Source organism: Seriola dumerili, unplaced genomic scaffold (assembly GCF_002260705.1).
Source record: "Seriola dumerili isolate Sdu_G_001 unplaced genomic scaffold, Sdu_1.0 BDQW01000068.1, whole genome shotgun sequence".
In the NCBI taxonomy this organism is placed as follows: Eukaryota; Metazoa; Chordata; class Actinopteri; order Carangiformes; family Carangidae; genus Seriola; species Seriola dumerili.
This window is the reverse complement of record NW_019174323.1, coordinates 2518473-2536050: the sequence shown is the minus strand read 5'-3', so window position 1 is coordinate 2536050 and position 17578 is coordinate 2518473. Positions and strand designations below refer to the sequence as shown.

General features: G+C 38.5%; 2 protein-coding genes across 4 annotated transcripts; one reads left to right on the top strand and one right to left on the bottom strand.

Moving 5' to 3' along the window:
- Positions 1-152: 152 nt before the first annotated feature.
- On the bottom strand, positions 153-5674 carry cbx1 (chromobox 1). 2 transcript variants are annotated; one of them, XM_022742481.1, is made up of 6 exons: positions 5512-5674; positions 4116-4197; positions 3614-3770; positions 3195-3348; positions 920-1014; positions 153-835 (listed from the first exon to the last, which is right to left on the bottom strand). In XM_022742481.1, the coding sequence occupies exons 2-6, from the start codon at positions 4168-4170 to the stop codon at positions 694-696; spliced, it is 603 nt and encodes a 200-aa protein (XP_022598202.1). In that variant the 5' UTR covers positions 4171-4197; positions 5512-5674; the 3' UTR covers positions 153-693. The 2 variants fall into 2 exon arrangements, with proteins under 2 accessions (XP_022598202.1, XP_022598203.1); XM_022742482.1 differs by having other exon boundaries at positions 5527-5674.
- Positions 5675-7310: 1636 nt separating this feature from the next.
- Positions 7311-17255, top strand: snx11 (sorting nexin 11). 2 transcript variants are annotated; one of them, XM_022742568.1, is made up of 7 exons: positions 7311-7465; positions 8903-8937; positions 9305-9391; positions 12097-12197; positions 13003-13098; positions 13228-13452; positions 13757-17255. In XM_022742568.1, exons 2-7 carry the CDS (start codon positions 8914-8916, stop codon positions 15072-15074), a joined length of 1851 nt encoding a protein of 616 aa, XP_022598289.1. In that variant the 5' UTR covers positions 7311-7465; positions 8903-8913; the 3' UTR covers positions 15075-17255. The 2 variants fall into 2 exon arrangements, with proteins under 2 accessions (XP_022598289.1, XP_022598288.1); XM_022742567.1 differs by having other exon boundaries at positions 8898-8937.
- Positions 17256-17578: the final 323 nt, after the last annotated feature.

Below are 17578 nucleotides of genomic sequence, written 5' to 3'. Positions count from 1 at the left end.
AGTTTTTTGACTGTCGGTAGAACAAAACAAGACATTTGATAAAGTCTCAGCCACTGGGATGAGCAAAACGACTGAGAGATTAATCTCTCAGTTGCAGCCCTACTAGTAATAATCATGTTATTTTAAGAGCGACACCACCATGAAACAGCACGGTAACAAAAAGTGGTTTATTTTCCAAAACTGACAAGCAAGACATGATAATGAAAAACACTACAAAGATTAACAGTGACCAAATTAATCACTGAAAAGACTTCATGATCGTACACCAAACGAGTCCTAAGTAAACAGCTAAAATTTTGTTTTGCCCGTCAAAAGCACCAATGAACCAGGCAAAAAGGAAAATGGCACACGGATGAAATAAAAACATCACCTCACTGATACGATGTCATAGTAAGATGACGGAGCACTGGACCGCATGTTAGAAACAGTCAGGCGACTCTTCAAACTGGAATGATACTGAAAATTAACACTGTTTTACAGTTCAAATGGACAGGGTTTTGTCAAGCAAACCTGAAGCATATATACATTTAGATTATATCCAGATAAAAGTAGAATCAAATGAGTGATACTACACCAACAGACAAATGGGAGTCCAATGGTGTCTTGCTTGTCTCCGCCCCTCATACCCCCACCCCCTCCAAATACAATGAAGTTCAAAACTACAGTTTTCTTTCTTTGCCCCTTCGCCCTGTGTTAGTTCTTTTCGTCCTTTTTCTCGTCCTCTGTGGGATACGAGTGCCAAGTCAGTCTTTCTTCATAGAATGAGATGACCACCTGCGGACACTTTACGTTGGCCTCCTTCGCCGGCACCAGGTCAGCTTCGTCAGAGTTTTTCCTGGACAAACAACAAAAAGCGGCGTTATTCAGCCACTGGTGTTATAGTTTCAGTAGTTAACAGTGCTATACACTGCGCACAAACCATTTCATGAGGAACATGAGTTCTCCTGTGGAATCTGTGGCACCAATAATCCTCTCTGGATCCAGACCTCGAGCAAAGCCCCTTAGCTTCTCTGTCTGAGGATCAAAGAACAAAATAAGAACTGCAGTCAATCGCAAAACAACATTTTTGCATAAATACAAACGACCTACAGTATGTCACGGTTGCTGTATTTTTATGGCTGGGAGCGGAATTTAAAACAAACTGAGGAATGCCACATTTGCTTGGGGCTTTGGGGGGAAGCTGCTGTAAAAGAAAATATTTGGGACATGAATGTTGAAGGATGTGTGTAGCTGTCTGTAGAAATCTATGAGATCCAAATGCTGATGAACATAAAAAGAATGTCCTGCCTTTTTGCATATGTTGAAACTGAATCCAAATGCCCATCGTTTGTGCACTGGCAGACTTCAGGCATAAGAGTTTGAACTGGCATCTGCCTTTTATTTCTGTGCAGTTATTTTCTAAATGCTGCCTACATGTTGTCAAAGAGATAAATGTTTTATTCTTGTTTTTGTCTATGTTTCTGTCCTCTTAAGCTGCAGTGTGTTAAGTGTGTTTTTTTTTTTAAATGATTTTTAATGCATCCCTTTTGGTAACAATTATTTTCATTATCGATAAAGCTGCTGATTATTTTCTCTCATTGGTTGTCATTAAAACGTTGAAAATTGTGAGAAATGCCTGTTATAAGTTCTCACAACCCAAAGTGATGTCTTGAAAATATATTGTTTTGTCCGACCAGCTGTCCAGAACCAAAAGACATTCAGTGTAGTATCATATAAGACAAAGAAAACCATCAAATCTGAGAAGCTGGGACCAGGAAATGTTTTGACATTTTTGCTTAAATAATGATCAAAATAATTTGTAGTTGTATAATATTTTACTGTTAAATACGGTTGTTCTCTTGTGTTGGCACTACATCTATAATGGCAATTAACTGTGTGTAATTCATTCATTGATGTCTAGACCTCAAGCCAGTCTGTAGAAAGTCCACTTGAGCCCTCTTGTGGACTTGATGAATTGTGGATTTGGGAAAGCCTCGGGCATTCACAGCCTTTCTGGACATGAGTCTGAGAGTGCGGGGAAGTCCGGACATTTGGATTCAACCTGAGAGTTTCCTATAAAGTTGTGTGACCACACGGAGGCGTGTGTAGTGTGGAGGAGGGAGGGGAGTCTGTAACTGGTCGAGTGATCCCAAAGTAAGGCCCTGCTGAAATGGAGACCAGAATTTCCATGTGGTTCAGAAAAACCTTGAGAAACTGTGATCAATGTGTTGTGGGAACTGCAGGAGCGGTTTTCCACAACAAAAAGATGTTTGATGAGATTTGAAGTTGACCTGAACTATAACAAACAACTGCCACCTGCAACTCTTCATCTACCCCAATCTCACCGTGGCTGGTTTGTGTTTTACCATTTTTATCTGGCAACTTTTTAAACTGCTCTGTGCAGGAAAATGTTCATGTCATGTTGGGTAGATAAAAAGAGATTTGTTTTTTTTGTTTTTTTGTTTCTTTTCTTTTCATGGGGTGACGACAGCAGAGCGAAGCAAAGAAAAACTAAACAAAACTTAACAGTGCAACTTTTTATTAGACATTATTACATATTACACTTATTATTACATATTATTACTGAAGGCTATTTAATCAGATTCATAGTGGTGTCAAAACATTAAAATACAGACTACTGACTAGTTATGTCCCCACGCAGGTGTGAAGCATGAAGGCATGTTGTTGGTAGCTGGGTAGTATTTGTGGTGTGTTCAAATGCAACTTTCAAAGTGATTAATGAGCGTTTGTGTCTCTGCTGGTTCTTAGTTTGCAGACTAGATGTGTCAGGACCCTCAGTACAATATGGTACCTGGCAATACTCATTGATTATTCCTTTTTTATATAACTTCAAACTCAGTAATGAAAAATCTAAAAATCACTGCCAAAATTAAAACAGGTTTGAGATCTTGTAGCATAACATCTTCTCATAAATATTCTACTAACACGTGATTCAGCATGATTTCATCACACTAAATATGACACCCTGACTTTTTTTGCAAGTTAATATCACCATTTGTTTCCCACCAGTGCATTATTTATTATGTTTATGACACAATGGTTTTAGTTGCGAGGGAAATAAGCAACACTGATGCTGCTCTCTGCACAGAACATGAACCCGCTTCAACCCTTTAACTGTGCCAAAAAAAAATAAAATAAAATAAATAGAAACTAAAATTTGCAGACTCAAACAAAAACAAAGAATTGGAACTTACATCATCTTTTTTCTTCTTTGATTTACTGTCGTCTCCTTCTGCTTCTCCGGCCGCCTTTCTCTTTCCATCGTGCGCTGATTTTTGGGACTGCAGAAATTCTGCAATCAAATCTGGACAGTCCAAGTTATCTTCAGGCTCCCACGTGTTATCTTCACTGCAGATATCAGTACATAAAAATACAGTATTTATGTATTTAATTCATACATTTAGTCACCTGTTAAATATGCAGCTATTTCTTTCTATTATTTGTCATAACATTAATATCTTTGATTTAGAGGACTGAATAAAAAAGATAATGAGAAGAAAAGATGGAGTGGATGATGTGACATAAGTAAACCAGAATATGTCAGGACTTCCCATGAATTTATTTACTTTTAAAATTAAAAATACATTTACAACAACTCCCCAAATTCACTCACTCAGAGAAGCCTTTCCACTTGAGAAGGTACTCTACTCTCCCTTTCACCACCCGCCGATTCAGGACCTTTTCCACCACATATTCTTCCTCCTCCTCCTCTTCCTCTGCAACATCATCTGCCTTCTTGTCCTTCTTCTCAGCTGTTGTCATTTTGCTCTCTGATGGGTTAGAAACAGGAGTGATTGGCAGATCACTTGTCACTGTCCCTAGAGACACCTGCTTTTTAACAACTGCTGAGCCTTGAAACTGAAAGCTCTTATTGCCTGCAGGTGTTATGATTCAGTGGCAGAGTTTAAGATGTTCACATTTGTGCGGGACACATGTTACTCTGGTTCACAAATGAATGGAAAACACTTTTGCTGAGTTCACTTTCAAATGGATGACAAACATTCATAGTGCCACTTTAGTTGACATATACTACTTTATCCATTCCGTGACTCTTGACACGCACAAGGACAAGTGATACAGAGAAATTTATTTTAGAAAATAATGATATATAAAACCTTCCGTAACAGTGGGACCATCGTTAGAGGGTTCTGTAGTCAGGCTCATACTCATCAGGTAGACCTGGGGACCAGCAGGTTCCTGGTCAACGTCAAGATTGTTGCATGATGGAAGCAAGCGGGAATCAATGTGGTAGAGAGGAGAAAACAGCATTGGAGAATGGGATTTATTGAAAAGATACAAGGGTGACAATGTGAGGCAATGCATATTACCAGCAATCCATGTGTTTTCATTACTTTATTGCCCATTATGTGTATGCAGATTTTGTCTAGGACTGGCACTAACGATTACTTTCATTATCAATTTCTTTTTTCTGATTAATCGATCAGTCTATGAGACGTTTTATGAATTGTCAAAAATGCCTAGAGCATCCCAGAGCCGTCTTGTGTGACTTACAGCCCAAATATCCAAAAATATTTAATTTAAAATTATAATTGACTAAGAAAAAGAGGAAATCCTCTCAGCTGAGAGGCTGCAATCGCTGAATATTTGACACTACTTATTAATTTTTGCTTGTTAAATGACTGAGATGAATAATCAACAAATCACTTTCTGATTATTTTTCAATTTATCGACTAATTGATTAGTGAACTAATCTTTTCGGCTTTGATATTGTCTCAATTACGGGTTTCTATTTCAAAAGACTGCCTAATCTGCATTACCTGAAGTTACCCATGTACCTTATGACATGAAAACTCTATATCTCTGCATGGGGGGGGCGGGAGGTGTAAGTGTTACAAGCGTGTCTTGACTGGAGTGCGAAAATATGACCCTCACCGACTATATTATAGGTCAACATCAACAAGGTAATTGCACAAGGTGGACACCTCAGTATTATTGTTGATAACACAGCGGTGGCAAGACTGTAAGGTGTTTGTGGTCGTGTCTAAAACTGCCAGCATCAACAAGAGGTTTGCAACACCTGGCGACTGCTCAGAAGCATGAAACATTCAGTGTGGAAATGCTGAGCTAATAATACTCCTACTATACATTGTCGTAGTGTAAAAAAACAACCATGCATTCTCAATTTAGGGGGATTTTTTTTTTTACTGCTAACGTTAGCTGCAAAAAGAAAAAAAAAACCACTGCACGACAAAGCCTCGAAGGGACGCACAGTTTGCAGCTAGCTGGTGTCTCCTCCATATTGCTTTCTCGTTAGCAACTAATGTAACATACATGCCTGTCGGTTATAATGATTGTTGATGATCACTCTGAATGTGAGACGTGTCTCCGAACTAAGCGCGGATGTGATTCTCACGCCCCCATTGAAAATATGCACATAAGGATAGCTAACGTTAAGACTCATGTACAATCAAACGACACAACACGTTTGAGAAGCGCCTCACGGTACTTGACGCTTTTGGAGGGAGGAGGGGAGACAAAAATTAAACTCACCTTACAATGACTTACAATTCAACCGGTTTTAAAAGTTCCACCCGAACCGAAATAAAACACGTTTGGCTTTGTCTTGCAGATATACAGTTATAACGTCGCGGTTTGTGTTGAAAATGTGTCGTTTCCGCCCCTTCGTCTGGAATGAGAGAAGGAAAAAAAGGGTCCGCTGGTCTGTTGGAGCGTGCAGTTTCGCAGATTACAAAGCATACGGATTTACTCAGCAGTATAACCAGAGCCCGGGGTACTGCGTGCGTGTGACATATAGATCTGTGATTGCAGAGTGTGGGCAAGCAGCGGACTGGATCAATGGAACGGCCTCACTGCATGATAAATACAGTGAAGAAACTGATTTACTCTATTAATCCCTGTGGGAAACTGTGCACTTACTAAGTACGTTCAGCCTACTCATGTATATGTGTATATATATATGTGTGTATTCATCTGGGGGCATTTTTAATGTTTTGTATGTTTTTTAGATGTTTTTTTTTGTTTTGTTTATTTATTTATTTTATTAATCTAAGAATGACATTTATTTATAAAACTGTTTTAGTAGATAAATATGAACACAAGTTTTGTGTTGCACCATGAGATTGGAGATAATTGATCATTCATCTGTTATTGAAATCAAATCCAGAATGCTCAAAGAGACCAAATTATAAAAAATTACAGGTATACAAAGGCCTTTACTGTCATCTACTATAGCAGAGGCGGAGCCAGACATTGTAAACATTGGGGTTTAGCCCCAACTTAAAGGGATAGTTCGGGTTATGTGATGTGGGGTTGTATAGTCATGCATAATGGTGTGTTACTTGATGTTGATTCAGATCAGCGTGCTGCCAGTTAAGAGAGGTGGCCGGAAACACCAGCACACTAGCAGAGATATGTGTTGCTGTGCACTGGGCCAGCAGAGAAAAAACATTTTAGACACTTTTAAAGGACATCCACCGAAACAATCCAATATTCGTTGAAATATTCATTTCATGTACCATATTTTCAGCGATTTATCTTCCCGTGAAAAAAGCACTTTCCTTTGGCACATTATGGCACATTTTCTGTGAATCATAAAGTGGCATAGTACAGTGCGCTCCATAGGTGTGCTTGTGTGTAGGAGTAAGTCAGGGGAGTAAGTCCCTTAGGCAGCTTGCATGGCCCACTTGGGACAAGTTAGCCAACTCCCCCCTTTTATTTTTCATTTATTCTTTCTGATTAAACATCTTTTCTAAAATATGCCACCGAGTGTAACATCTCAACATTAACAACGTTATTATGTATGTTAATATTTATCTTTATTTATTTATGTAGTCTCTGACTGGATATTTGACCCTTTAAATAAGTGCAGGAGATTGTCAGGGCTGGATCAGGCTGCAAAAGGTTTTTTTCCCTGGTGTTTTGAGGAGAGGACATAAGGTGTGATGTGGATGAGAATTTGTTGCCAAAGGGTTGACATATCTTGTGTTCTATTTCTATATCTGTAGCTATCCAATACAAGTACCAGATGGGTGATGAGAACAATGAAATAATGAATCTATACAGTACAGGTATTGTATGTACAGATATGTATACAGGGAAGAATGAAATGAAATGAAAGATATGTAAATATAGGAATGTGAGGTACAGTAATACAGCAATCATAAATAACTATTTACACACACACGTGTGTGTGTGTATCATAAATATGTATATTTTTTAATTAATTAATTTACCGGTATTTATTTTGTAATTAAAAGCCACGCCCCTCTCTTACGCTCTAACGCACGCTTCCGGAAGTCGCTACGTCACTGTGTGACGTCGCGGCGCTGCTTGTGACTTGCGAAATGGAGCCAGGAGCAGGTCGGAACAACAAGCGTCTGTGTTTGAGGATTTTATTCTTAAGTGAAACACAAACATCGACAGGCAGGACGATATCGACAACAGCCGCCTGGACATTACCACAGCAGCTAACACACTTATGAGAGTAAGTAGTTGTCGACTAATATTAGCCTTTAGCTCACGTTTCCTTTAGCCAGGTTGTTTAGCTAGACTAACTAACTCCCCTTTAAAAAGTCGTTAGGTTTCACCATATGACAGCCGTGTCTCTTAATTTAGGATCTTAGTGGCACTTTATTTTCACCTTAAGTTTCGTTGTACAGTATAAAGAGGCTAAATATATTACATCATCCACAAGCTGTTAAATTCCCCATGTTTCTGACGGTTACTTCTACTGTTCCACAGCAGGACATCCCCCAATAAACAGAATATTTTGTCTGTTTAAATGGAGAGATAACTGTTGCAAGAATGGACGGTTCATGAAACATTGAAGCCCCCCTGGGCACGAAAAAGTAAAACCTCCCCACGCCCCCTTAATTAAGAGAAAGAAACCAAGTCTGAAAGAGAGGCAGTGACCACAAATGAAGCAACCATGTCTAGGTCTCTTTGTGGTTGTTTTTTAAAATCTTTTTGTGGTGTTTCTACGTGTCTTTGTAGCTGTTTAGTGTTTCTTTGGTACCATTTATGTCTCTCACTACCCATTATTTGACTCTCTTCGGTTTTTTACGCCTCTCTTTGGTCGTTTTGTGTCTCTCTGGTTGTTTTGTGTATCTTTGTAGTTGTGTTGACTTTACAACAGTTGCTTCAATCAGAAGCCTGTGTCCACAAGGCTCATTTGGTAATCCATCCATATTTGCAAGTATTAGTAACAGTAGCTAGATGAGAATAAGGCAAATGTTAGTGTTAACTATTTTCTCTATTTTATAACATTGTGATTTGAATATCTTTAGGGACTGTTGGTGAGACAATAAAGCATTTTGAATGCATAATTTTGCACATTTTATTATATTACAGCTCAAATAAACTGTCCATAAATCACTTAATAAAGAAAATATTTGTTAGTTGCCGCCCTTACTGACATATGCCAGCCTTTACTAGTATGCCATTGCTGATTGTTGGTATTGGATTAGATTGCATTAGGGTTTTTTTTTTTGCAATCTCACTGTCAGTGAGGAAGCAGAGATGCAGATAAATGTGCTTCACCAGATTAATGATGGGTAAGTTACACTGATATTGGTTTGAGGCAGCTTGGTCTACAAGCTGTAGAGTATGCTACTAATGAACTGCTAATGTAAGGAGTTTCACAAAGCTATAGAGACACTCAACAAACTGCTATAAGACCAGGGGAAGTGAGTGCTTGTTTCTCTTTGGAAAAGCTCTTAAGAGTCTGGATACTTTGCTCTTGTTTTGTGGTAAAGGGAAATGCCTGTGAAAGTGACTCAGTTGATTTTATCTTACCAGCTTCTCTTGAATAGGATGAGTCATCAACTCATGACATCACTGTAGAAAAGGTACATAATTTGAGCTTTTGATCCAGTTTATTGAAATCTCTCCTCATTCATTTCTCCTTTTTTATGCAGTGCAGCACTCGATAGGATGAACAGCAATCACGAAGAAGATGTAAGTAGCTTCCCGCTTTCTCTTTGTCTACATTCAATCACAAGATTCATTTGTAATATGAGCTCCACTTGTTGGTGAAACCTACAAAAGACTTTCTGTAGGGATACACCACCCTCCTTTAAAACAAACTTCCAGTTCATAAATGCCAAAGAACAATGTGTTTTAAAAGCATTTCAGAAACGTCATCTGTGTAGAAGAGGCATATGTCGTGCCAAAACAAGTTATTTAGATTTTGATCTGTTATTTTAACCATGAGACAGTAAAACACACAGGAACACATGCGCACAAACACCACAGCAGTTTTTTATTTATTTATTTATTTTTAAATTTAAACTTATGAAACTATGACTTCGTTTCTCTCCTTCAGGAGTTTGTTGCAGTGCGGGTCCAAGATCCCCGCATGCAGAACGAAGGCTCGTGGAATTCATATGTGGATTATAAAATATTCCTACATGTGAGTATTGACACTAAATTACAATAAAACAATAGGTCACTTGTTTCAGAGCTGAAACGGTTACGCAGAGTGTGATAAAACACAAAGGTCAATAACTGTAATCTCTGCTTCTCTGTATTGTTTATCGATGTTAGCCTGTTTTTCTTTTTCATGTGTTTTCATTCATTGGTTATATGGTGCTGCTACAATATGGGAATTTCCCTCAGGATAAATTAAGTAGCAATCTATAAAAACAGATGAAAGTAGTAATGCACTGTAGTAGTAGTAATGAAAAAAATCCTAAAATACACTTTGAAATTTTATTAGAAAATAAACTTGCTTTAAAATGAAACAATTTGATGATATTTAGAAGGAGTTTCTTACTTACTAGAAGTTGTATACCAGTGTAGTAGTTTTCTATTAAGCCTGTGTTACACTACAAAGAAGGAAATAGCAACAGTAAACAGCCTCGACTGGAGCTTCAGATACCACTCCCGCGATAAGAACTTTATGACCCTTTTCACTCTAACGTAACCTTTGGAAAAGAGATAGATTCCTTACATTTTGCTTGGACAGGAGTTGATGTTGTTGTCTAGGCGGCAGTTTGTGTTGAGGAATGCTGTGTCAGCAGTAAGGCTCCATGGCCAGATGGATGAGTTGTGTGTGTGATGAGTCATGAAATTGGCAAAGATCATTTGACCTCACATGATTCATTTTGCCTTGTGGTCGATAAGTTATTGCTTTGCATGAAGACATGTGAGCTGTAAATGAACAAAGTGTTAAAAATTAGAATAATGGAAAATCCAAACAAGTAGCTTTTATGGTTATTTTAGTTCAACACATGCCCTCCAGAAAAATATTTCACTGCTTTCATTGCCTCTCACTGTGCAGAAACTATTAACCCTATACAACATATAACTATTTTAGCATTAAAAAGTCACTGATAAGGTTTCCTCACAAAAAAATGTTCTTCCTGCTACAGGCAGTAACATTTATAATACAATTATAAAAAGGTTTGTGTGTGATTTTTGCAAAACCTGGCTGGAGAATCCCAAGTACTATTGTTCCAGACCTCTGAGCTAGTTGACTAATGAATTCGTTATTTTTAATTGGATAATCTAGCTGTCCATTCATGCATCAATTTTTAATGATTAATAAATTATGTTGTTATGAATGATTGTTATATCCTGACAGGAAGTAATGACAAAAATGTGAAATAAGTGTAAAAATGTGTTATTTTATTCTTGGTCTAATCATCCCTACTGGTTTATATTGATGTCTTTCATACTGTAGGCGGTATGATTGTGAAGCGGGTATTAAATTACATTTCTATGTCAAATTAAAAATGTATTTAAAAGTTAACTTGGTGAAACCAAACTGCTGTATGTAATTCTCAGCATAGCTTGAAACAGAAATGGATATTTGTATAAAATATTAAAGCTTCCGTATAACACACCTAAACTCTTTATTTCTTTATTTGGACCCTCATTAGCTTCTACACAGTGGGTGCTAGTCTAAACCTAAACTGAATGTCTTATTGCACTCAACAATATGTAGGTCAACAGTTATTTTCATTATTGATTAATCTGCATATTATTTGACGATCTGATGTCTTCAGGTGTCCTGTTTTGTCCAAAACCAAAAGATAATCAGTTTACTTTCATATATGACAAAGAAAAAGATCAAATACTCACATTTGACAAGCTGGGATCAGGAAATGTCAAACATTTGTGCTTAAAAAACTATTTTAACCAATCGATTTTCTGTTGATTGACTAATCAAATAATTGACTAATAGCTGCAGCTCTAATAATATGACTGAATAATGCTATCCAGTGCATGAAAGGTACTGTTCTATAATCTTTTTTTTTTTCCTTGACTTACTTTCAAATTCTGTTTGAACGACATGATTGAGACGAGGAGGAAGCTCAGTAAAAAAGTGATCCTTCTCAGGACATTTGGCATGGGATAACATGGGAACTAAACCAATGCAGCTTGTGCTGTAATTGATTATGGTCTGGCAGAAGGTGGCTTGTTACGCAAACATCAGTGGACTCTTGTCACACGTCACCAGAACCAATGGCATGTGATTATGCTTTAGTTCTGCTATAAGCACTCAGCTGGAACATGAGTCATTCTAGTCACATCAGTTCCAAAAATAGATAGATATAAATGCAAAGTAAATGCTGTAAATAAGAACATTAAAGGATACGGCTCTTCTCATTTATACTCTTCTCATTGTCAATCAATCCTTTGAAAAGAGAAAAACTCAAATTTGTTAGTCTGCCTCTTAATACTTTCCAACTTCCTGGCTTTGTGGGTCTCAATCTTGTTGGTTCCTACTGCATAAGTTACACCTTTAAAAACAAGTCACCAATATATAGTTTCATTTTTAGAAGACTAATATTTTTCTAAAACAGCTGGGCTCTTAAGTTTATAGCAAATATCACTCAAACAGGAGCAAATTGTGCATTCATCATCACTATTTTCAGTTGCAGATTAATACACATTTGGTGCTCCAGTGAGTGTTTGAGGCAGCAGGACAGTATATGTGGGATTGATTCAACATAAACTAAAGTGTGTGTGTTTGTGGTAATGTAGGAACATCAATTCATAGCTTGTTGACCATAAGAAAAATATAAAATATCACCAACCTTATCTCTAATGGGATTCAATCCCTCACACTTTAACTCTGTATAATCGTGTTTTTTTTTTTTTCATTCCCAGACCAACAGCAAAGCCTTCACAGCCAAGACTTCCTGTGTGCGTCGGCGCTACAGTGAGTTTGTCTGGCTCAAGAAGAAGCTGCAGAAGAACTCTGGTTTGGTGTAAGTAGCTGTGAAGAGTGAGCAGATGGTCCTGTTCTTGTAGTCTTCCTTTCCAGTGGGTCATTCCAAAAATGTAGGACTGAGGCACTGGTGGTAGTTTTACATGACAGCCTGTCTGAGAGCTGTTCTTCACATGTCAGAAACTGGCCCATGAATCTACATGCTGACTCCTGGTGTATGTGAAAGGGGTCGCTTGCATGAAATATTTTAGCGTCTTTCAGCACTGTCCACTCCCAGCTCAGCAGCAAACAGCAGACGGACACAGGTAGAGAGCAGCTATTGAACATAGTGGAGCATTTAGCAGCTAAAGAGTCAGATATTTCCCCCAGGAGTTGATGGAGACCAAACACAGAGCTAAAAGAGAAAACATTGGACTTCAGTTCACCAGGTGACCCGAAACACAACTCCAAATGAATGATAATGTTGTTCTGTGTCTGCTAACATCAACTTTGTAAGATATGCATTTACTGCTTGTTGTGCTGCCCCAAGCAGCCCAAAACATCTATTAATACAGATGTTTTTGTCAGTATAAAACTGCTTCAAAGCTGGGTTGATTAAATATTTAGAAAATGATGCACCTTGTAAATGAGCTCATCCAGACCAGATCCAGATTTTGTACCTGATCTGTTTTAGCAGGGGGTCCATTAAGTCAGTCTTATGACATTGTGGCATAATGTAAGATCAGTGTATCAACACGACTTTCCCAAGTTTTATTTAACCTCTGTGTGACATTAATTGAAGCAAATGAGATATAATCTGCCAGCATGGAGGATGAAGCCTTTTTTGCTTGTTGTCATCCTTCCAGGCCCGTCCCAGACCTTCCAGGAAAATCCTTCTTCTCCTTCAGCAACGAGGACTTTCTGGAGAGGAGGAGGAAAGGACTTCAGGCCTTCTTGGACAAGTCAGTTCTTCATCTTCATCATCATCATCATCTTCTTCTAAAACAAATCTCAGTGCTTAATCTGCTGTGAGAGTTACAGCAGCGTGACTGATATAATGTCATAATTATTTTTGTACTGTGTCCTGACAGAGTGGTGCACATGACAGTATGCCTGTCAGACAGCCAGCTCCACCTCTTCCTGCAGACCCAGCTGCCGGTCGGTCACATCCAGGACTGCGTTCAGGGCCACACCCCCTACTCCGTGACGGACGCCATCCTCACCTACGCCTCGTCCAACTGGGGCTTGGCTCAGGCTCAGGAGGACGATTCCATCAAGGAGCCGAGTTTGACCGTTTCTTATGAGTCCATGGAGAGGTACGAGGGACGGATCTAAACCACTGAACTATACCTGTGAAAATAACCTTTTACCTCTGCATCATCCTTTACTGTTTAATTTTACAGTGAAGGATCTAAATTGTTCTGCATATTTGGGTGTTGATTCTCAAGGATTTGATGTCACTACCAACCCTTTCACATTAGACAGTTATTAGATTCAATATAAAAACATTGCTACAGAGATGAATGATATATTCTGAACCCTTAGTAAATTTACAGTTTGAGCCGGACTAAATCAAATAAGCATGGTTTTAACAGTTTTTTTTTTTCTTTCCCACCACAGCCCAGCTCCTCATCAACCGTGCCTACAAATCAAGGAGACTTTCAGCCCCGACCTTCTCTCCTGTGGAGACTCTGACCCTCTAGAAGGTTTACTGGAGCAATGTGATCAGGACACGGCTGAGTTACCGCATAAGGAGAAATCCTCAGTAAAGATCTCCCAGGAGAACAACCATCTAGAGGCCGTTGTCGAGTGCGACTGTGGTCCGACAGAGGCAAGCTTTTTTCTGGGCGATAACCCGGACGGCCCCGAGAGCCTCAGCCTGGCAGAACAGACCCAGCAGAGGAGCTGTCAGATACAGACACCAGTGGAGGTGCACTCGCCCATGGGGACTGGCTTTGAATTCGGTGGGGTGGACAGTGTGTTTGAGGAGGAAGAGGAAAGCGTTGTGACATTAGATACAGAAGAAAAGACTGTTCACAATCCAGAAATGGAGGTGAAGACTGATCAGTTGGACGGTCCTGTGGAAGTAAATATAGAAAAGGTCACCTGTGAGCCAGAGGAATGTCTGAATTCTGTAGCGATTTTAGATTTTAAGGACAATGAGGAACAGGTGGCAGAAAGAGATGCCAGACCTCAGGAAGTTCTGGAAGTTGTCTGCTCTGTGACGCAGGTTTTAGAAAACCACGTCATCTCTGAGTTTAACGGTCTCGATCATATTGATAGCACCAAGGGTCCAGTTTCAGATGTCAGCTGTGTGGAGGATTTAGAGAAGTCAGACGAGCAAAAATCCGAAAGCAAAGAGGAGACTCCTCTTCAGTCAGAAGTCGATGCTGAAACTGACGATGTGAGCAGTGTCCCAGATGTGGAAAGTGGTCACGTAGTTCACCAGATCGACCAAAAGCAAGTTGAAGAAGAGGTGGATTTTGTTGGGACCAAAGATGAGAGCGATGAGGACAGCCACTCGCTGCCATCCTCCAATGAGAGCATTGTCAAAGTCAGTGAGGAAGAAAGTGTTTATGACGAGACTGAGGACTTGATCCAGGCTGCGAACGGCTACATGAAAACATCTCCTGAGGACGTCTCTCACTGGTCCGAAGTGGAGGCCTCCAGCAGGAACATTTTGGACCTACAGATAAATGGATGCTCTGTGGAGAAAGAGGACATTTCTGGCCAGGAGGACGAGGACCTGCAGTATATGACATCTGTGGACCTTAACTCAACTGTAGCAAGTGCAGATTTGACTGAAAGCGGTGACTTCAGCATCTTAGAGACCAGCAGCGGTCCTGCAGTAGCTGATAGTAAATACACTGAGCAGGAAACCCTGTCCTCGCTGTCTTTGGACGCCCCAGACGAGACTCATGAGGTGCAGGTGCGTTAGTTTAACACCTGCAGTCCATGAGACCGCATATATAAGCCCTGTTTAAGGGCTGCTTCACCCTCACTGAGCTAGATCAATGGATGGTGGGAGTCGTCCTCTGCCAAAGACGCATTCGATCACACGAAGATAAACAAAGTACATACTGGGAGTTGTGTTCTGTCACAAAATATGTGCACATTATTATACAGTCTTCATTATGTGGATGATCTAGTCTGTTAATGTCAAACAAGAACAGAGGCATACTTATAATTTAATATTCAGTCATGTTCCTGGCATAACTTGTTTTTAAAATAGTGTATATATATATATTTTTAAATGACTGTCTTCATTTACACTCAGGTACACTAAATACTGGAACAAGTTTTTTTTTTTTTCCTCTGCCGTGCATCATGATTGGCTTCTTTGGGAACAGCAGAGGGTGCCCAAGTTCACAAAAAATATCTAGATTAATGAATCAAAATCTGGTTTCCTGATCACATCTAAAGAAGTAATGGTTTTATTGTTCAGTAAGAGATACAATGAATGTTTTTGGTGCTGAAATTTAGTCATGTTATGTTGCAGAGTCCACCAATAATGAAAAATTTGAGAAAACAAATTATAACAAAGACATATACACTGGAATTAAAGAGGTTCCGATTTTTTATAGCAACACTCACATGTCCGTATGTGCTTTGAAATAGAATTGCATCGATTACTTGATTAATCAAATAAAATTAATGCACAATAATCATTTTAGTCATCTGAGGATGTCACCTCAGGCTGTGGGACATTACAACAAACATTTTTCACCATTTTCTGACATTTATGAAATTCAGCCTAAAATAACACGAGGCCTAAGACAAATCATGTGTGTTTCTTGCAGTTACAGTCTATTTAATACCAGTTTCACTCTGTGTTTTTTCCTGTAGAGCTGCAGTGAAGGTACAGTCAGACAAATAGAGAATTCAGAAATAAAAAGACTGTAAATCTGGTAGTCAGACACTTCATTTGTCTAATGATAACTGGAGATTTTATTCTACATCATTTGCTCTCCAGTATGAACAGAAGGAACAATTACAGACATGTGAGTATTGCTTAAAGACAGAGGGGAAAAAAAGGTGAACCCACCTTTTAAGTCACTAGAGAATCACGCAGTTATTCCTCACTTAATGTGAATCGCATAAAAATCTCTAAGTCAACAACTGCCTGCTTATGATGCCATGTATAATCTATCATTGATCCAAGTCACTAAGTCAGGATGGTTTGGTTTGTCTGCAGAAGAGACAAATTACGTCACTTTAGCCGAAAAAAGCACAAATAAACAATTGTGTTTTTTTTGGATTTCATTTCATAAACAATTATCAGAATAAGAAATGTAATTGAATCATTTGATTACCTAATTTAAACTGAACCACTTGTCTCAAAATTAAATTAAAACAATAACATATTCACTTGGGAACCACTGTGCAATGAAATCAACACCTTTTCAGTCTCTTTGATTCATTAAATTGGCAAAAGGAGAAATGAGTGACACCCTTAGAGCGACACCATGGTTTATATACACTAAACTTTATCTGTGAAGATTTTTCTTTTTAGTTATTTATTTCAGACATTAACACAGTGCTGCCTCTTTTCTAACGAACAACAGTTGGATTAAGGTGCGCTTAATTCGTTTTAAATTAAAGACTACACTGAAGAGTATATTTGTGGTTTTTAATTCCACCTAGTCTGAAGCTTGGTCCTCGACATGGTTACACACACATGCACACACACTTTTTGCTTTTAAAAGGGACCCACAGTTTATTGTATCATTTCACATAGACATGAGCTTTTACATGTTTTTGTTTTTGTGGCAAAGTTAGCCGTGTTGAATTGATGATCAGTGTTTCCATGTCAACTCTGACTGTAGACTTTCATTAATCTTAAACTGTCATAGGAACTACTGTTGTCGTCGGATTGTACAGTCCTGGGTTTTGCTATCTGTCTACACTGTAAATGAGCACCTGAGGTATTTTTTGCAAACTTGAGTTGCTTTTAAAAAGTTGTTTTATGTTCAGAGTCAAAAACCCTGCTTCTACAGAGACTTCTATTTTATAACATGGATCTACAAGGGCAATGATAACAACCTGAGTGATGTGTCCGTGTAAACGTACAAACTATCATCTAATAATTTCATTTCAAATAAATAGTTTTTCTTCTTTACCATGTCACATGTGACTGTTTATTTCTGCATTTTTCTTCAGATTTTGATATATTTGCTTATCCAACCCATCTCATAGTTTTTAGACAACATATTGGAGCAATCCTGCCACCTAGTGGGTGAAAATGAAAATGAGTTTAATAACCACTGAATTTCAACTGAAAGAGCAAACACAAGCAGTAAATTATATTTTTGAGATGCCTCTCATACTCCAAACATTATGTAGTTTAAAATGTTTTACATATAGTACATAACATCTGCTGATTTTTTTTTATTGTATGTCATTGATGAAAACTTCTAGGCCAAGATGAAAAATCATTTACAA

Bases quoted from the DNA above. Each gene is read 5' to 3' on its own strand.
- snx11 (XM_022742568.1), top strand. From the start codon at position 8,914: ATGAACAGCAATCACGAAGAAGAT. The intron at 9,392-12,096 runs GTGAGTATTGAC...TTTCATTCCCAG, and splicing joins ATTATAAAATATTCCTACAT to ACCAACAGCAAAGCCTTCAC. The intron at 12,198-13,002 runs GTAAGTAGCTGT...TCATCCTTCCAG, and splicing joins CAGAAGAACTCTGGTTTGGT to GCCCGTCCCAGACCTTCCAG.
- cbx1 (XM_022742481.1), bottom strand. From the start codon at position 4,170: ATGAGTATGAGCCTGACTACAGAACCCTCTAACGATGGTCCCACTGTT. The intron at 3,771-4,115 runs GTTTTATATATC...CTAACCCATCAG, and splicing joins TGGTCCCACTGTTACGGAAG to AGAGCAAAATGACAACAGCT. The intron at 836-919 runs GTTTGTGCGCAG...TTGTTTGTCCAG, and splicing joins CTCATGTTCCTCATGAAATG to GAAAAACTCTGACGAAGCTG.